We start from the raw sequence: 21,679 nt of genomic DNA on the forward strand, positions 1-21,679 counted from the left end.
CTCAATGAAATCAACTTCATTGGTAATGTGCGAGATTTTATCGGAAACAATACGACGATTAACCGCTCTAGACTGAGCAGTACAGTGCACCAGTTACGTGTCATCTGAAACATGTAGAAAAACGGCAAGGCGACTGAGATGAAAATCCAACCGAAATTCCAGTCGTTCCAGCGAAACACAATATCTCCTAAAACGGCGTAAACGTACGTAGTTCTCAACGGATACAAAATGAATGTAGCGATCATAAACAGAAGATCGTTCGAAGCGAGAATTTTGATGAGAAAATAAATATCAGATTTAAACTGTTTCAGAACTAACAGCGTGAATGCGTTGAATATTATACCAAGCACAGACGCCGGTAAATACCAGCCTAAATACATAAAGACATAGTATTTGTTCACCCACATAACAGGGTGAGTTTGAATTCTCTGACACAGGTTGAGTTGAGATGTTGTCAATGCGGTAGTTGTGCTGGTAATGTTTTGGTCAGACATCTCATGAGGAGCTGGAACCGCAATCTCTGCAAAATTCATTGCCTAATGCGCTTCTATTTGGTGTTACTAATGCTAGTCATGATAATGAATTGAATAGATTTATTAAATAATCTATATCAAAGAACTGTAGCTGAATGAAATTTTAACATGCTGGAATCAATTATCGCGCGCCCTGTTGCTTTGAATCAACGAATCAATTTAACCGCGTAAACTCCATTCATCACAAATTTGTCAGAATTTCCAAACGCACGCGAAACACGATAATTTGTGTTTTAGAGGATTTACGTACTAGTATAGAGGAAACCTGTCCACCTGATGATGGCTGTATTAAAATGTGGCAGTGTCCGTTCACCCGGATCATGGGTTCTTAGGTTAAAGGCCATTGTTGTTTCAAATGGTTGTTTCACCTAAACTTGTAGGTGGTCGGATTCAAGGCATCTACTCCCCCAAAATGTTGATGAAATATTGAATATTCATGGTCAATTAACCGGTATTCGAATGTTGGAGATTATGTTATGAAATGACCTCGGAAGACACAGAAATTTTAGAATTTCAAAATTTCCACTTCTACATATACGGTTTTGATTTGTGAGGGATCCAGTAATTTTTTCCCAAGGGTTAAAGCAACGTGTTTGGGTCATGATTTACAGCGGGGTCAGTTATCAAGCTTGGGGTCAACGCGTTAGAACGCGAGGATGCGGTACCTAGCACAATGGAGTAATCAGTCTGATTACTCCAAGCTAGCATAGAGACAGTACACACTCCAGCGGCAGAGATCCAGTGGTGGTTAACCCTCCATTTAACTGAAAGAGTTTCTTTTTGGAAATAAAAGAAGTTGAACATTTCCAGATTTGTGAAGTTAAAGTATATACTCTTACGTACGCCAGCGTTTTGCCTCGTGATTTCAAACCACTGTAACAGAATGTCGTAATACGAATAACTTAAGAAATCAAGCTGGCAAACGATGTACTGTTTCCGAAGCGTAGCCGAGATTGAGATGCGGCTATGCTATCAGTAACATCAAAATCGGACTGATGTTGTAAGCTTTGACAATGAAATACAAGACTTTCTTGCTATCGAATCGTAGATTTTGACCGCCATTTCTTTTAGATTCAAAAACGAAGAACGAACATGCCTCTTTCGCCTAACGGAAGCGGATACATAACAATAATGCATTCTTACTAATTCGGGACTCGATCCGTCTTAATTTCGGCGATACTAGTTTGCTGTTTGTAGTTCAACGCTTCAACGAATTATGCTGCGGAAAATACCAATGGCTACTTTTCTGAATTTGCCATTTGTCGCGCAATACACGATAAAGTTTGCTGACGAATCGACGATAGAAAATCCTAACGCTATAAGTCTCATACCCCAAAACCTGTGGATATATTTCAAATCCATTAAACGATGGATGAAACCAAGATTTTCACAAATAATAAACAGCAAAACTACAAATAAAACCATCCTCAGAACTCTCATCTCCCTTCGAGACGATTCGTCCGTTACACCGAGCTCTGAACGTCGAGTAACCCGACGGAAAAATGTCACTGAAATGAGAATTAGATTGATGAAAACTAAAAGGCAAATCGGGACCATAACAGTGAGATACATGAATAAATATTGTTCGGAAATAACGTAACGCCATTTGTCCAGTTTCCACTTCCAGAAATACCGAAACCTCTCACCTAGCAGTGTTACATATGGCCAATTGTCGGGACATTTCATGAACCCAAGATGATCTGCAGGTAAGAATAGACCAAAATGTCCACAAAAACTAACCAGTGAAATGAACAACATTGCCCTTAATGAAATCATTTTAGTTTGTAATGTGCGAGATCTGATTGGAAATAATACGACGATTAACCGCTCTAGACTGAGCAGTACAGTGCACCAGTTACGCGTCATCTGAAACATGTAGAAAAACGGCATGCCGACTGAGATGAAAATCCAACCAAAATTCCATTCGTTCCGGCGAAACAAAATATCTCCCAAAACCGCGTAGATGTACGCAGATCTCAACGGATACAGAATGAATGTAGCGATCATAAACAAAAGATCGTTTAAAGCGAGAACTTTGATCAGAAAATAATTATCAGATTTAAATCGTTTCAGAACTAACAACGTGAATGCGTTGAATAGCATACCCAGTATAGACGCCGGTAGAAACCAGCCTAAATATAACATCACATTATATTTGTTACGCCATTTAACAGGAAGAGTTTGAAATCTCTGACACAGGTTGAGAGATGTTGTCAATGCGGGAGCTGCACTGGTAATGTTGTTATCAAACATCTCGTATATACGATCTGTAAGCCACAATCTCCGTAAATTCAATTATCTAATGTTCCTCGGTATTTGGTTAGACTGTCAGTGTGAATCGAGAAGTTTATACAATAATTTACTCGACAGAATTGTATCCGAATAAACAATTGGTTTTCAAGAATCCACGGTTAGGCTAATGGGAATTACTCGCCACTTTCGCGATGCAGTCGGTAATGTGGATGGCATAGTCTGTCTCGGCCAAGTTTGTCGCGGTAAATCAAAGCTCTTCTATCATAACGTGCATACGTTCTACGGAATTCTGACGTATCCGAGATAATGGCAGAGTATCTGAAATCACAATATATGAAGAGAAAAGAAGACGAGAATTTAGCAAACTTCCAGCTGCGTTTGGTCTTTAGTTGAAGGTGCGAATTTAAATATCGCTAAGACTAGTCGCGCTAAGATTTTACAACGCTGATGGCGTGATAGGCTCACGCATACGCAATCTCTTTGCCTCGTGATTCCAAACCGACGCAACACGATGTCAAGAAACCACTTATATTGTCTATTACAGCAATTACATTGTCAACCACGATGCACACGCGGTCTCCGAAGCGTTGCCTCGATCACCAAAATGAAAAGAAATGAAAGCCGAGATCGAGATGCGACTTTCGACTATATCCATAACAATCATATGCGCGCTGATGTAATTTTTCATACATGACTTTCTATTGATTCGTGCATTTTTTCATAGTAATTTCTCTTAGTAACATTATGTCACGAAAAAGCCTCGGGCCCTGAACGGAAGCGGAACAGGTCCCAGACACACCGATTGGCAAAGCGTTCCCACCTAAATGTTGCCATAGTGCTACAAATAGGATATTAAGAGTAAGGGTTATGTGTATGTAATTCCTGGGTCCTGAGAGACAGATTGATGACGAAATTGGGGATTCCCTGGTATTGTCTGGAGTAGGGGTGTCAAACGCGGTGGAGATTCCCTTCGATATTCGGCTCGGATGTACGGGCATACCTGTACTGGGATACCCCTCCTTTATAAAGCTTTGATTATTTCAAAAGTTAGGTTGGGTATGTGGGTCGAAAATCACTTCAATGCGTAGCTAAGATGCTGGCCTCGCTGCTGTTATCACGATTTCTCCTGGATTTACGCGCTTATATAAACTAGCGCTCGTATTTGTTTTTACTATAGGATATATATTTTGGAATAGTGGCCTGAGCTCTGATCTTTGAGGAATCTAGTATTTTCCCAAGGGTTGAAGAAACATCCTGATCACGTTTAGGACACAGGGCCAGTGATTATGCGAGTATAGTCCACCACGAAGGCGTGGAATCAAGCAAGGGGGACAAGCATTCCTAAACTAAAACAAACGCGACGCCATTTTCTAACACGTGTCAAATTTATTGTGGTTTCAAACAGATAAATCCGAAAATAGCGACAAAAACAAACAAGAAAACAATATTTCACAATTCGATAAGAAATTCGTGTATACGCAAAGACCTCAAACCTCGTTATAACGCAAACCCCGTTATTACACCAGTCTCATCTTAGGCCGACTTTCTGAATCAGGGCCGATAATAAGACTCTAAGCGACTCTAAACTGAACCCGTTCACCCAGTCCTGATGAATAGCGCTCCATCCAGGAATACCGACTATTTGTTTAACAATGACACCCATATACGGAGGGCAAAGACGACGAACCATTTTCAGGTAATATCTCCTGATAAAATTTCTGGTCAAACCCCCTTGAAATACTTACTCCTCTTATAGCAGTAATAAATCTCGCATGTTACCAAAATGTTTACCGATATTGAGAGGTTTGGCCGTCGTTAATTTCGTTAAACATAATTTCATTTTCTTTCGGCTATGAAGTAATGTATACACACATTTCAATACGAACAGGTCTAGTTCAGATGTAAACTAACCTTCTTAGAATATTTTTCTGATAAAATTTCTGGTCAAAAGAAACTATCCCCTCAAAATACTTATTTCTCTCATAAAAATTTCGCTGGGTACAGAGCTTTTCGATATAAAGAGGTTTGGCAGTCTCGTTGATTTCGTTAACTTTCTACAGGGAGGTAATTAATACACGTTACAATACAAATAATCTAAATCGAATTCAAATTCAGATCGGAATGTTTTGAGATTAAGAACATATAATGTATAACTGTCAATATAGCTCTGTTAGCCTAGTTCGGATAAACAAACAAACAAAATCTTGGGAATGTTTTTTGGACGAAATTACCACATTCATTGACAATACTGTTAATTATAATTTTCTTTGTTACCATTGGATTTAGTTTCACAATATTGTGGATTTATCAAACCCCACGATCAAATTTACAATATTTTGTTTTAAGATTTTGGCAATGAAATGATTGTAAGTCTTAGAGTCAAACTTAACGATTTCTGTAGCTAGGTCCTGCATAGTAGTTCCAGTTCCAGTTGAAATCAATTCGCTTTTGATTAGTTAACGCTAGATTCAGATTCTAACTCGGAACTACGGAACTCACGAGTCCTAGATAGGTTAGATCAGTAGTCGCCAGGCCTCAATAAACTCTCACGGAGGTATGCGAATTTCATGGCATTCGGGGCAGGGTCGTTATCACGATGATTTAGAATAAGCAGATTTATAATATATTGCCAGGCGGGACACGCGACAATCCGAGGCAATCGACTGTATTAGGGGGCCATTAATCCACAACATTGTTTAACTAGATCCAAATCCCGTTTTCAAACTATCAATACAGAACAATATATCTATTCGCGTTTTAACCTTTGTCCCGTAAGCAGAAGACCCACAAAATCCTTACGAATAATCATAATTACATTATCTATGAATATCATACGTTGCTAATTTACAAACAGATATTTTTCAGAAGTCATCAAGTCAGGGAGAAAATAAAACAAAAATTCAAGGCGAAAAGCCAATTTTTGATCGCAGTATATAAGCGATGTCGTTTACACATCGGTATTTCATATCCACCGCAAAAGCAATAAGTTCAAAACTGATGAAAAAGATGTTCACAAATTTACCGAACAATGTGTAATTCAAGTTGATGAATACGTGGGGAAAGCTAAGGAATTGTGGTGTGACCTCGTTTAAATGAACCAGGGCTCCTCCGCTATCATGGCCTTGGCAGAACACAAACGGGAAACGCAAAGACAAAGATTAAATGTACAGCTGCAACCTCTTCGTTGGACCTTTGCTCAAGCAGGACTTACATTAACTGCCACTTTAAGCAAGTTTTGCTGTGACAATTTGTCAAAGTTAAGCAAGTTTTGCCGTGCTAAATTGAAAGGCTGAATCCAAGAACATGTCTATCGCACTTTTGAGCCCAAAATGGTCACTTTTCAATAGTTGACTTTTAGAAACGATGTGTTTTGAGAGTAGCTGCTATGGTAGGAGTTACTATCACAAAGTCACTGTAAACAGGCGGGTGGTTTTACAGTCACCTCTACTGCTAGTGTGCACTATCGTAACCAGATGTTTCAAAATGGTCACTTTTCAATAGTAGACTCTTCGAAACAGCCACTACAGAAAACCAACCGAATTGAAAGGAATACAATTTCAGAGTGACTGTTTTGAAATGTATACTTCTACTGGAAAAGTAGCCGATATCGTTAATTGCTTATTGTTCTCAAGTGGCTACTAAGTAAAAGTAGACGTTTGGGCTCAAAAGTGCGATAGACATGTTCTTGGATTCAGCCTTTCAATTGTCCAAAATTGCCCAAGTCAAGCAGGTTTTGCTATATCAAATTGTCTTCAAGTTAAGCAAGTTTTACCATGCTCAATTGTCAAAGTTAAGCAAGTTTTGCTGTGCCATATTGTCTTCAAGTTAATCACGTTTTGCTATATCAAATTGTCAAGTTAAGCAAGTTTTAACATGCTAAATTGTCCAAGTTAAGCAAGTTTTGATGTGCCAAATTGTCTTCAAGTTAAGCAAGTTTTCCTTGTCAAATTGTCTTAACCAAGTTAAATGGTGACACATTTTGTGATCTACCTTTTCATAGCTTCATCCACCAGATACAAAGGAAAAATTACTTGGCAATAAATAGAACAATAAGCGGAAGTCGGAAGTCCTTTCAAACACACGGTAATATCGATGAAGCAAATCGGAGACATCTAAGTTACATATTCGTTTGTTTTGTTGTTGTTTACGATTCGTTGCGAAGATCAATAAAAAATAGACACATCCTAACGATCTAAAACCTAACTGTGACGTCGCACAGGGGCTGATCGACAGACGAACTACTTTCATCAGTAATCATATAATATGGCGACGCAAATTTCACAAAAATCACCAATGAAGCAGTGTATTCAGCTATGTCTACATCAAGTGTCTCTCAGACTACTGAAGCCTGCAGCATCGAGAACGAAAACTGTATCTTAGTTTATCTAACCTTTCGATGATACGACTTCAGTTAAACTCAGTCTGGTTTCATAGATTGGGACTCCTGGAACCTGTTGTGGTTTGATATTAATATGGATCCAGTTCATCAGTTATAGAGACTTAATTTGACATTGGATCCAGTTCCAAAGTTGTGCGGGTTTAATTTGAATATGAATCCGATTCCACAGTTGTGTGGGTTTAATTAAACTCTGGATACAGTTCCACAGTTGTGTGGGTTTTATTTGAATATGAATCCGATTCCACAGTTGTGTGGGTTTAATTAAACTCTGGATACAGTTCCACAGTTGTGTGGGTTTTATTTGACTCTGAAACAAGTTCGACAGTTGTATGGGTTTGATTCATCTCTGAATCCAGTTCCACAGTTGTGTGGGTTTGATTCATCTCTGAATCCAGTTCCACAGTTGTCTGGGTTTAATTTGAATATGAATCTGATTCCACAGTTGTGTGGGTTTAATTTGACTCTGGATCCAGTTCCACAGTTGTGTGGGTTTATTTTGACTCGGGATCCAGTTCCACAGTTTTGTGGGTTTTATTTGACTCTGAATCAAGTTCCACAGTTGTATGGGTTTGATTCATCTCTGGATTCAGTTCCACAGTTTTGTGGGTTTAATTTGAATATGAATCCGATTCCACAGTTGTGTGGGTTTAATTTGACTCTGGATCCAGTTCCACAGTTGTGTGGGTTTAATTTGACTCTGGAACCAATTCCACAGTTTTGTGGGTTTTATTTGACTCTGGATCCAATTCCACAGTTGTGTGCGGGTTATATTCGACTCTGGTTCCAATTTCAATTCATTTCATAAGAAAGCAATTCCACAGTTGCGAGTTTTAAGTGGACTACTGGGACTGTAGACATAGCTTTCGAAAGAGACTTTAGGATTACGTAAGAGCAATATCGTGCAACAGTTAGTCCAGTCTTAAGACATGCGCGTGAAAAACGCCTCGCTTTTAAACCACAAAAAAGCATCATTCGTCAGTCAAAAGCGAAGCAAACAAATTTACATCATATCCTATAATATCAGGGTATTCAATCCCTAATAAATCGGCGTCATCTTAACAACAATCTTTAATAACAACAAAAACCAAACAAGAAAATCATTACGGCTATGATAATAATAATAATAATCCGATATAATAATAATATACACAATGTTTGTAGCACATATGATGTAGAGATCCCTCCTTGCCTTGCAGTTATCGCGATAACTCATAGGAGGCGTATTTAACAGTTTTTACCAGACTAAATCAGTAAACCCGAAATACCTCGCCGCGAAAAATCGTGATGAAGATTTTTCAGCGGCGCTATCGTTAAGAGATCGTTTAATTAAAGCCCAAACCGAACGAAAAAATGCGTACTTAATCTACATGAAATCACTTTATTAATGAGTTAATTTCTCGGTTATAACACTACGTATATCTAATGTATAAGCGCCATGTGTGTAGATGCTTATTTCGTAATCGATCAAACATTGACAGCCATCTTGCCAGATACCGAATCGATGTAGAGAGAATCCCACAATTATAACGAAAAAGTCCGAAAATGAAACTTCGAGATAGTAGTTTATTTCAACGTTTCGACTATATCCTAATAGTCATCTTCAGGAATAATTACCATTAACATCATTATTCCTGAAGATGACTATTAGGATATAGTCGAAACGTTGAATAAACTACTACCTCGAAGTTTCATTTTCTGACTTTTTCGTTATAATTGTGGGATTCTCTCTACATTGCGTCAACACGGATATAGTGTTCTATCAATCGTGACCAAATCGATCAGCGTTCGGCTTATGTTTCGATAAAGAAGAAAAGTACCGCGAACCTCGCCTGGCGCAAATGAAAAGGAAATTATCTTTACGAGTTCGTCGATCTCATTTTTTCGATCTTTAACTCGGGATTTCTTTCGCCGCGGTCCCAGTACGTCATTAGTTAGGCGAGGTTTTTAGTAATTACAGACCCCAGAATTCAGTGTAGACAAGCCTATTTGCTGTCATGTTGAGATACGGTACATATATATAATACTGATTAGTAAATCTAGTCAACATTCATAGAGTCAGGGAAAAACAAGTAGGATCCACAGTTCCACAGTTGCGAGTTCAGACACATTTGACACTCATACAGTTTAAAGCTCATTAGCAACTTATTTGGCCTTAGAATAAAATTGTAATGGCACAACTGTGGAACGGCATCTGAGGCATACATACATCCATCCTCCCTCGCCAGGGATTCAAACCTGATAGCATCACTAGATTCAGCCACGGCACGAAACCCAGCCATAGTAGACCGGGTGCGCAGGTACATGCGTAGATTTGCCGCAAGAAAACTTTTAGGACCAATCAGATTGCTTGTCGTATAATCGATTAGGCAAATTTCATGGGAAAACTATAAATGGAAAAACCCGCGCTGAAATAAAACAGGATTTCTGATTGGCTAATAATGGCATATACCTGCGCACTCGGTCTAGTGTGGCAGGGTTTCGTACCATGGCAGTCTCGATGCCATCAGGTTCAAATCCCTGCGAGGGTAGGATGACATACATCATACAAGAATGCATCTGAGATGCTGAAATTTTTCAGCTGCAAGATGTAAATATTTGAACAAAATTCAGTCGACTCTGACTCTCTCTCTTTACTGACTGGAAATTTATCTTATACCGATTAAGTGTCACGGGGCAGGAGTAAGGAGACATTCACACTATGGATACATATTTTTTAAACAGATCATTATCACAGCAATGTTAGAAATTGAGAGGTGAAAATAGTGTGGCTCCCACGACCTACGTTTATCCCAGAAATGCTTTTTAAAATATAATTTATAAATAAATGACAGTCAGCTCACGGAATAGCGATAATAAGAAGAATAAATTAATACTAGGAGCCATTCATAAAGTGAAGTACGTGTCCATCAAGAATGGCCACTTCAACGTCATATTTCGTTCCTGGCATATGTGATGGGTTAGTAAGGGACACCCCAGACAACTATACAGAACCAAATGTATAAGAGAGACAATCATCCCTATTTCAAGATCTTAAACCCATTCAGTGCGCTGTATGGATCGGTGATGGACTTTGCTAGAACAGCAAACCGCGGTGTATCGATGTAATTAGTAATTAGGTTTTGTCTCCAATGATAGATGGCAACTATTATCAAACGTTATAAATATTAGTAACTAACAATACACCGCACCACAGTGTAGATACACTATAGTGGTATGACCGTTATACAACGCACTGGGGTGGAATTTCTTAAAACTTTCAAATTATCATTAGGACTAAAACAGTGGGAAAGGGGGCATTTGAAAATTGGGGCAATTTCGCGTATGCACTTTACGAACGACCCCTTATGGAATGTGATGGGTCGAGAAAGACTACTTGAGATCAGAAAAAATTCTACAAAGAAATATTTCACGCGGTAGTCGTCGTCGGAGTCATCGTCGAAGTCATCGGCTGGTTCATTAGTGAGCGGCCATGCCGTTCATGATGTATTCCATCGGCGTTTCCATGGCGACTTCGTTGTGTTTTTTCATCGTGTAGTGATCGCGCGTGAATTCTTGTATGCGTTTACAAGCTTCGACCATCTGCTCTTCGGGAACGGTTAGAACGATGCGTACGTATCCCGCAATACTGAAACACTGAAATAGAAATACCGCGAATTAAAATACAAGATTGCAGCTGGATTTTTTCTGGAATGTCTAATGTCTGATGTTCGTAGTTCATTTTCAATTAGAAATGTCTCTAGACGAAGTACTGAACGCGTGTGAAGTGTGAACGATCAGTTTTTGAAAATATGCTCATAAATTGTCTGTTCAATGTTAGTAGTTCGTTTTCAATTAAAAATGTCTCAGGTGAAGTACTGAACACATGTGAAGTGTGGGCGATTAGTTTTCGGAAGTGTGCTGATAAAATGTCCAATAGCTGGTGTTCGTACATTTCCAATTAGAAATGTCTCAGACGAAGTACTGAACACAAGTGTGGACGATCAGTTTTTGAAAATGTGCTGATGTCTAACGTCTGGTGTTTGTAGTTCATTTTCTATCAAAAATGTCTCAAGTGAAGTACTGAACACATTCAAAGTCAGGATTATCAAAATTCGGTAGAATACTTGAGCGATCAAGTATAGATTATTTGAGGAGGGCGAGGGTCCGACATAGAAAATAATGGTACCTTTCCAGGCAGACAGAACACGGACTGCTCAGATACAAGAGCCTCGACCAGTTCCAGATCAGTCTTATACTCGGGGAAATGAGCCATATCGAATCGAACCTGCAAATAATAATTCAATATAAGTTTCGTTGAAAAAGTCGAAATCATTCTGCAAACGATGGAAATGCGTTTTGTTTTATATGTAATCGTACCATGAAATACATGGCTCCTTGAGGCATGATCGGGTGTAGACCTTTAGCTTTCGACAGCTCTTTGAAGCAGATCTCAGCGTTTTTCTGTAAATCATAAAAAAATCATGATAATTAACAATTTGAAGAATGCTTTTGACTTGGGACCAGGATCCAGTTCTGACTGAATTGATATCAACGCCAAGTTAACTCTAACTCACAACAGTGGAACTGGATCCAGTCTGATAGAGTTGTTATATCAACTTAAATCGAGTTCAGCCCAGGGTTAAAGCAAAAATACATAAAAGAGAAAGTTTTTATGTAATTTAGGTTTAAGTTAATACTAGTCCATAACACCGGGCCCAGTTCTATGATGTGTGTGTCTGTTTTCACTCTGATAGCCCCGATAAATGATGTTTCTTTATAAGAAATTCTCAAATCTAACAATCTGGGCCTGGTTCTACAGTTCTTTGAATTTGGTTCGAACAAGAGATATGACTCAAGGGCGAAATTTTATCCCGTAGTGTACTATTCTCACCTGACAGTGAATGGCTGTCTGCTCAAAGAACGACTCTTTGGTATTAGCGAGAATAGCAGGAACGGCGGCTTGTATCAGGGTATTCGGTCCGAGGAATCGCGTGATCAGATTCTGTAGACCGAGTCGAACCTAAAATGCATCAGAAAACTTTCACATAACCGTTTTTGTTCGAAGAAAATTTATCAACCCTCATAGAATTACCGTACTCACTTCGGCGCCAAATATTCCCTGTTTGTCGTTGATAAGAATCCAACCGCACCTCCAGCCTGGCACTAAGTACCTACACGAGAAGAACAATGATTTACATTTCATCATAAAAACAAAGAAGTGGTCGAAAGTCATTGTAACAATGCCCGAGTGGTGCTCAATGGGTTCATGGGAAGAAGGAAACTTAAACCTGCTAATTATACTCCGAGCGGTGCTAAGGTTGAAGGGAAACGTAAGAAATCTATATGTACCGTTTAGTGAGTCCACCGCACGATAGGACTGGAACCGTAGTTGTCAGAGTAGCCGTGAAATGAAACTCATTTCCTGGGAATGTCTGAAATATATGAATCTTATAAATGAACGTCATCGTAGTTTCAATACGTAAATCTCTTCGGCCCTTTTTGATTGCGTGCTTCCTGATGATGGAATAACTTTCTCAGGAGAACATTTCTACTGTTACGGAGATGGAAGAATTGGCAGAAACTGCAAGAAGCTAATTCATCTCCTGGAGAGCGCAATCGAAAATGGCCATAGTTATCTTTAGGACGTATCGGAATTGCTACTGTGGCTGCAAATAAGAGGACTAGGCAGTGTTCAAGGGGGTAATCTACATGCAAATATATGGAAATGGGGCTATAGAAAAACTTTTTAGGAGTCCTAAAATCTAAATGAACAAAATTTCAACCGAGTCATTGAATAGGTAAGCCATTTTGCCGGCAGCTTGTAGGTTGAATAAAGTATTGATAATTAACTACTTACGAAAAATGCGTAAATCTCGTCGGCGATGACCGGAATTTTGTACGTTTCGCAGATCTCTAGGATGTGTTTGATGTGCTGTTTACTGAACACCGATCCGCACGGGTTCGACGGACTGTTCAAAACGATCGCAGCTGTTTTGTCGTCGATCAACGACTCGAAATGATCCAGATCTATTTCCCAACCGCGTTCGGGCTATTTCAGAAAAAATACGAGGAGAAAAATATTTCGATAAATGAGTTTCGTATCTAGTGTAGTCTGGAAATTTCACTGGTTTATCAAAATGACATTGTTGGATTTGATTTGTGAAACGTTTCAAATTTTTCTCATCATCATGGGGATTATATGTACGAATGCTTTGATTTTGAAGAAGTAGCCTAGAGATACAGTTAGCGCAACTTGCTCACTTTAAAAGACCAGATTCAACTGTCCTTATCTAAATCCACCCATATTGCTTCAAAATTTAAGTCTTGAATTATTCAACCATCCCTTTTCGGTCAAATCCTATTCGACGAACTCACCACGAGGTCGTAATGCTTGGTTTCGATGCCGATCGAGTTGGCGAGCGTCGTATAGAGGGGAAAACCCGGACGCGGTACGAGGATATTCTGTCCCGGATTGGCCAACACGGTAATACACATCTCTAACGCGCTGGAACATCCGCTGGTTAGTATTACATCCTGTAAATATCGGTAATACATACTTAATCAGGTATAGGGCCAATCTAAACAACGTCCATCTTACGTTTTGCATACCGGTATCTAAATAAGTCTATCATGTACACCTGCATTATGTTACACATATCTAAATAATTACATCATTTACACCTGCATTATGTTATACATATCTAAATAATTCCATTGCTTACATCTGCATTATGCTATACATATCTAAATTATAACATTGTGTACACCTGCATTATGTTGTTGTACATATCAAAATGATCATATCATGTACACCTATATTATGTTAAACATATCTTAATAATTCTATCTAAATAATTACATAACGTACACCTACAATATGGAAAAATATTATCATATCCAGTGAAACCCGCTTAATCTGGATATTATCGATGGCATTAATTTACATGAGACATGATGTTATAATCCATCTCATCAACCGTATGAATTTCATCAGTCCTAATGAGGTTTAAGTTACATGCATAGATCACACATCAACACTGCATTTCACTGAATACCGACAGTTTATATCAAAAATAGATTATCTATATTCATACTGGATAATCTACATCCATATCAAATTGTATACATATGTATATGTATCTCATCCATATCAAATTGTATTCATATGTATAAGTATCTACCCTGGACCCAGTTCCACAGTTCTGTGTTACGATTTGACTCAGAGTTAACTCATTGAAAATGAACTTATCTTAACTCGGAGTTAACTCTAACTCAGAACTGTGGAACTGGGTCCTGGTATGTAGCATAAGTTGAAGTGAATTTTAGAATTCATCGCACGCACCTTTGAAGTGAGAGGAGCTTCTTCAGTGTTGTAATATTGGGCGATAGCGGCTCGCGTAGACTCAATTCCTGCAATAAAAATATCAATCAGGTAAAAGTCTTCAGTTAGGTTTTATTTAATTACATTAATTCTGTTTGTTCAGAGGCAACGACATTGATTTCCGCTTAAAGGTGGGCAGGTGGGCGTTTCAGGGTGTGTGTAAAACAGAAAATTATTTTCCCACTTATCAGTATGTGGTGGATATGATAACATTGTCGGATAAAAAAAATTCAGCCACACAAATGAAGAGCGGGTCGATATAACTGATAAAGTGCAAACAGAATTCTCGATAAAAAAAAGCAAAAAAGATCCATCCATTCAGATATGAATGCAATACCGACAAAAATCAGCTGTCCCGATTATCGATTCGTAATATAAAAAGTACATTTTATTGAATAGATTTCGACCAGCTGTTGCATAGCACGGATGACATCGATAAACTTCACGAGCGATATATACACACTATACGATTAGCTAGGCAGCTCAATATCGGAATACATATATTATAACCAGGCATTTTCAGACGGATAACAATAGAAATACGCGCGAATTCTTAGAAATTTAGAATTCACCGGAAAAACTATGACCTGCCATCGCACAGCGGGGTGTGAGAAGACAGTAACTCGACCTTTTACCACCTCAGGGCGGGATATAACCGTACGAGAAAAAAAGATCTATTCTTTATTTAAGTACGAAAACGTCTAGAATAGATATTAACAGAGAAAATTCGATGAAATCCATTTTTTTTTGGTTGTAAAACAATACTCCTAATTCCATCCCGCTATTCGACTTGGTGCCGACCGAATAAACCAGATATCAATTTTTTTTTAATGTAAATGCGACGTACGTTCGCACGCAATCCGTCATATAGAATTCTGTGAAATTTGTCGCGCTGATAAAAATTCCAACGAGGCTAATAGTCATCTGAGTGTCGGATTATTCGTATCAAATTGGGTATTTTAGTCTAATTCGGTCCGGGACCAAATTCAAATTTTGAAAAGAGCACAAACTGGTACATAATTTTCAGCTAAATGCAGTTGAATTTACGCGTATAGCATTCTGTGATCTGCAGCCCTGAGACATTTTATCAGCACACTTTCAAAAACTGATCGCCCACACTTCACACTACAATGTTGACACCGGCATCAAACCACAAAATATGAAATCAAGTCTTAATTTTCACCCAGTCGAAAATTAGATAATGCTGCCCATTTCCATACGAACTTAATCGAACCGTGATTCATTTGAATTTTTATAAAATCGGTTTAAAGTTCAGCAAATATGAACTCACCTACTGCTGGAACGTAGCCATTGGATTTACCAGCTTCCAAAACCTCTTTTACAGCATTGACTGTATCCGGTGAAGGGGGAAGATTACCAAAAACTGTCGGGTCGCCTAAAAAATTCGATATTCTTTACATTATATAGAGTATAATATCCTGGAGATGACTGCTTTCATTTGACTCCACTTATGACATTATGAATTATCTATTGATTATAGTGTTCAAACTTCAGTCAAAATAATCAAAATTTGTGGACATTTCTATGTCATATAAAACAGCCTGAAGGCTGCTACTGGACCGCGTGCTCCAGCTAGGGCACAAACTGTCCTCAGTCAGTGGACTGATTGGAAAAATGGTTGGATCATATAATTAGGGGTAAAATGTGTATGGGGCCACCATAATCTTATACATTAATTCAAACAAAAATTCAACAAATGGCTTTATTTGAAGAAACATGTCAATTTCTTCATACAATCATATTTTCCAAACTATCAAAGGCCACATTTTATCACAAAGAAAGCTTGGAGAAGGGACTAACTAGGGAAAAACAACTCGAGGTTATTTGCAGTCCATGGTCAATAAGGCAAGCACTTACTTGAACCACCAGTGAACGCGGTTATTAATAAGAAAATCAGTTATGACGCAAATAGCTAAATTAAAAAAAAATAATCCCTAAATTTAAGCCATTAGCCGTTCATAAAACTATTGACCGTTAGCAGGTCATCTAAGGACAGGAGTTTCAGGGATTGTATTACTGTCAACTGGCTTTATGCCAGTCTAACCCAGACAAAACACAGTGTATGTCACATGTATGCACACATGCAATTAAATAAGTACTTTACGAATATCTACATTCCACGTTGAACTTACACCGACCTTGAAACGTAATTAATCCATGGTTTATTCAACAGATATAAAAGTTCCTTTCAAATCATGTGCATTTAAAACTTGCCGGTGGCAGAGTTTGTTTGATTCCACTGCCTGCCCGGCTAACGGGAGACATTCGAAAACATTAATTTCAGCGACTGTCGGTAAATTTGTGGCAAGGTACCACAAAAATTCAAATTCCTTGAATTCTAAGAAATCAGAAAACTCCAATTTGAAAAATGACGCCATATATGAATCCAAAATATCAACGTGAGTTTAACAAGGATGAGACATGACTTGCCTAATCTCTGATGTTGGAGGCTAAAAATCGATATGGAAATAAAGGCCTTAAACAGGGTGGCCTCTTTCCACCCGCTTACAAACCCCCTGAGTTTTCCATGCAATTACACAATACTCCCTGAGCGAATCAGAGAAATTTCTAGGTTTAAACTTAAAACCTATTCCTAGATTTCTATCATTATGACGAAATTTGTCAAATTTCCTGAGTTTTCCTAGATTTCTCTGGTTGGTTCCAAGAGTTTCCCAAGCTTTCGTTCCAGGTCGATGGCAACCCTGCTAATTGCGAAATGAACTAAATTTTCACCAACTTTTCGCACCAATCGGATAGCTTATTGGAGCAGAGGGTATTTCAGACATAGTCGTCTGTTTCTTACCTATTGATAGAGCGATCATCGGTTTCTCGGGATTCGGTTGTAAATTCAATCCCTCAACGACGCGTCTGATCGGGTTGATCGTGTCGTGCGCTATTTTCGACGCCGTCACTTTCCATTCTCGTCGTTTCGTCGCCGTCGTCGAGCTCTTGATGAACGAACCGTTTGTATCGATGCAGCCGATTCCGTGTTGTAGTTCCATCGATAACGCGCTGATCGGCGTTTGCGTGCTCAGTTTCGGTACGGCCAGACGCCCGGTGCTCGCGAAGTTCGTCGACGAAAACTCGACCGCGGCCTTCGACAGTGGAGTCGGCTGAATGTACTGATCCTGCACGAGAGAAAATACAATCATTCATTTATTCCGGTGGCCACTTTGACGTGCACATTGTTTTCCCTGACTTGATCTGCTTAGAATCCATTCAATTAACACAGTCAAATACAAAAGACATAGGCTAGACGAAAACTATGTATTTGATAATACGCACGATCTAGTAATCTCAAGAAATTTCTGACCTTTGATTTTAAGCTTTTTTTATACAAAATTCCCCGTCTTTTCCCTGACATACAAGTGGTTTTACCTGACTTCACCTGTTTAGAATCGTATTGAGCAGTTACCCCCCCCCCCCAAAAAAAAAAATTTCTTTTGCAAAGTACCCTTCATGCAAATATTGTTGTTATATTCTATATAACTGCCCTTTTTCGGGTTTCTCTGCCCCCCCCCCACAATTCAAATGCTAGGGTCTAGTCCATTAACACAGGAAAACTAAATAGGTAAAACATAGAGGGAAACTGTTTGATTATACGCGCGATCTAACAATCTCAACAAATTTCCATGACTTTTTTTTTAGCTTTTCTTTTACAAAAAATGAAATTTCCTGATTTTCAGATATGTCAAGATGGCCATCCTGATTATACACTGTTGCTAACTTCAACGAATGTTTCGAGCCTGACTCCAGTGGCTCATTGTTTGGTAGCAGTCGGACTGAGGCGAAAGTCAGTACTTCTCAAAGTCGAAAATCAGTACTTCCTCCTTAACTCAAAGACGAGTTCCTGACATATTTTTCAATCTTGAATGATCGAACCTTGGAAATAAGGAAAAACCGTTGCAATCAAATCTTACTTCTATTTTGAAAGAATAGAACCAAGTGCTTAAAATGTTTGACTCGAGTTGTATCTGGAAAGCACACACACAGGTGACTGTTAGAGACCCGAGTCCAAATGAAACCCTCCCTCCTAACAGGATATTTGAATTACTCCCGAAATGCCACCGATATACTTGCCGGTTTCATATCAGAAGTTTTTAACGACCACCGAGAGACTGACTATACCCAGGACGTGTCCACCGAGAAAGTGACGTCTATTTTCCGTCAATGAACGTCGTTCGATATAAAGATATTTGATAAGTTATCACGACCCCATAGGTCATTGAATACTTAAACAAGATACCAGATAACGGTTTCTGAAACCGTCACAGACAGTCATTCAGTGGTCATCGCGCCATGTACTTGCCGGGACGACAAACTCTGTCCGGCGCTTATTTCTAGAGTAATAAATTGAACTGAGCACAGTAAAACACAGAGTTCTAAACGATCAAATTGACAGCTTGATTGAAGAACCCAAATAACCATATCCACTATAGATACCGGTACTGCGTGTTACCACGGACTCCAAAACGTGATATGGTACATGGTCTTGCTGTGCGTAAGATAAGGGCTGGTCATTGTTCTGAGTTATAAGTGCAAAATAACAATTCATTACGCTTCATTTATCTAGGATCAGTAAAATTCTTCTACCATTAAAAAAGACTAAACACTAGGCCATCCAAAAAAAATGGTCTGTTTGCCTTAAGGGTACCGAGGTACCGAGTGAAAAATTTTTTTTGGGATTCATTGAAATAAATTTCATTTTTGATATTGTTAAACCTACCGACTCATCCTGAAAACGTGAGTCGGTGTTACGGCAAACAGACAATTATTTTGATGACAATTTTCCCACCTGAGAGGGATAGTTGAATTGGACAATATACAGTAGGCCCGCTAGACATCAAATCAATGTTCAAATCAGATCTTTCTCTTAGCGGTACCATAAAAATTCATTTGACTTTAAGAGCGATATCTAAGTTAAAAGATAGTTCATAGGATCACGAAAAAAGCATAATTAACAAAATCCATGTATAAAACAATTAGTACACATCTAAAAATCTATCGGGTTAATCTAAATCAAACAAAGGAAAAAAATATTTTGAGAATATTTCCAATGAAAACTCGCAGTCTTGAGCACACTCAAACTCGCTTAATGACAATTTACAGTTAGTCAATTAAATTGTGAATACCCAATTGAGACTAGAAATACTGAGGACTGAAGTGATGTGACAACTGATCCGATTAAGAACTGTATTAAGGTTTTTCTTTAAAGATTTACGTTTCGAATTCAATTCACACGAACCTGTATTTTCCACATGGTAAGATCCTCCGGCAATTAGACCCTTCGAGAAATATGAAACCGCCGATCGAATAAGGCCTAGGCCTAATTGAGAAAAATTCCCGATTAAAAACCGGCTAAAATTCTTTGAGATGTCAAAACAGTGTCGTCGCGCTCTCGGAATCTATCGTAGCTGTTTGCTAGAAAAACCTACTGCGCAATACGATCAATCGGCGCATAAACAAACACAGCGAATCGACGAATCACCGGATTCTAGAACGAACGCGATCAATAATAACCGATACGTTAAAATACAATTAAGTCCCTCGGTGACGTATTTGATAAATTTTTTCCAGCGCTGCAGCTGTGACTGGAAACATATGCCGCGCGCTTTGGTGTAGGCTGTATGGAATAGTCGGAAACAACCACCTGACTGTCGAAGATAAACCAGGGGCGGATCGACGATGAGTTACGCGCGTTTTATGCAAATCTCATGTTTTGATGTATCACAACTGCGTATTTTATGCAAATCCCTTGTTTTTATATCATCACTAGGGCCTGAGTACTAAAGTAGGCCTACGGGCCTGGGAGAAAAGCAATTTATAACAAAAGCAATTCATCATTTAAGGCCTAATTCGAAAAAGCGATAATTATCTAGCCTAACAGATGGGCAGATCCGATGGTAAATTTTATCTTTAGCTAAGGTTGTATTTTTAAGTGAATTTCGATGTCCTTTATCGGATAAAAAACTGAACACTTCGACACAAAACAGAAATTTGGTCAAAGCATCGCAGATTTTGATTATTAGGTTGAAAGAATTGGGACTGCAGGTCGAGTGACTAACTGAACATAAGTCCAAAACAGGACTTCAGTTTAACTAATTTACTGGACTTAGTCAGTAACAGACAATGCAAATAATAGTCAGTCAGACTGGACTTCGGTTTGGTTCAACAATCAAATGTTTTTTTAATAAGCAATCCATTTATTTTAAGAAAAACCTGCATTGCCAAATGATTTGTAAATTTTCACGAATACCCATCACAAAATATAGAATAAAAATCTTGAAATTAACAGATCAGAAGATTCTGTACATATTAGTAAAAATAACAAAATTGCTATGATTTGAAATGCAATAAAAAGACTAGAGTTATATTATATAAATAAAATGTAGTCTTATATCAAGTAACGTCATTAAAAGATTAGATAACTAAATGTCAACAAACGCACGTGCTTCATTAATGAAAACGTAAACAAACATGTGCGAGAAAAACTGCACGCGTAAAAAAAATACTGTATTCTTTAAACTCGAAATCTCGATTACCTCGACTCGGACGGCGGGCGATTACGGTTTAGACGTAATCGGTGGAGTGAACTGATAATTCGAACGTTGGTCGGACTTAATTCGATGCTTCTGGTTCGGTAGAAAATAAGGTTTTTAGACGATAAAAATGCTGGTTTTTCGTCAATGGAAGAAATGCGTCGTGAGATTTATGGAGTTGGTGATTGGTCGATTCGAGGGCTTGGCTCTCGTGACGTCATTCGTCACACGTTTCAGCTCGGAACGAAACGTCGAAACATTGTCTTATAAACCTAACGAGATGTTTTTGGTTTTTATGTTTTTTTTCTCATATTTTCCAAACCATCTCTATATTTTAGAGTTCAAGTTCATATAAACTCCCCACAAAACAGGATTTGTCAAATAAACTGCAATATTCGAATTTTTGTTCGTTCCAATGATACGTTTATGTTTTTTATAGTTGGTAATAAGTGCAAGGAAGCAGAGGCTGGGACGGCAATGTTTACAGTTCGAACCCCGCAAAAAAAGGGTGGAGAAAAATTTCATTGAGTATTTTTGTAACCAAGAATTTACTAAATAAAAACGAAGTAGTCAA

The 21,679-nt window shown here is 38.5% G+C and overlaps 1 protein-coding gene across 2 annotated transcripts; it reads right to left on the reverse strand.

Moving 5' to 3' along the window:
• Positions 1–8,866: 8,866 nt before the first annotated feature.
• LOC141901291 (tyrosine aminotransferase-like) lies at positions 8,867–21,254 on the reverse strand. Of its 2 annotated transcripts, none has more exons than XM_074788443.1 (12): positions 21,109–21,254; positions 17,370–17,694; positions 15,837–15,941; positions 14,507–14,574; positions 13,540–13,698; positions 13,022–13,213; positions 12,514–12,596; positions 12,266–12,335; positions 12,056–12,184; positions 11,542–11,625; positions 11,351–11,449; positions 8,867–10,818 (listed from the first exon to the last, which is right to left on the reverse strand). In XM_074788443.1, the coding sequence occupies exons 2-12, from the start codon at positions 17,566–17,568 to the stop codon at positions 10,642–10,644; spliced, it is 1,365 nt and encodes a 454-aa protein (XP_074644544.1). In that variant the 5' UTR covers positions 17,569–17,694; positions 21,109–21,254; the 3' UTR covers positions 8,867–10,641. The 2 variants fall into 2 exon arrangements, with proteins under 2 accessions (XP_074644544.1, XP_074644543.1); XM_074788442.1 differs by lacking the exon at positions 21,109–21,254 and adding an exon at positions 19,812–20,032.
• Between the last annotated feature and the right edge of the window lie 425 nt (positions 21,255–21,679).

This window comes from Tubulanus polymorphus, chromosome 3 (genome assembly GCF_964204645.1).
Source record: "Tubulanus polymorphus chromosome 3, tnTubPoly1.2, whole genome shotgun sequence".
Taxonomy (NCBI): Eukaryota; Metazoa; Nemertea; class Palaeonemertea; order Tubulaniformes; family Tubulanidae; genus Tubulanus; species Tubulanus polymorphus.

Bases quoted from the DNA above. Each gene is read 5' to 3' on its own strand.
- LOC141901291 (XM_074788442.1), bottom strand. The intron at 14,575-15,836 runs GTGAGTTCATAT...TTTTTATTGCAG, and splicing joins TGGCTACGTTCCAGCAGTAG to GAATTGAGTCTACGCGAGCC. The intron at 12,185-12,265 runs GTGAGTACGGTA...GATGCATTTTAG, and splicing joins AGGGAATATTTGGCGCCGAA to GTTCGACTCGGTCTACAGAA.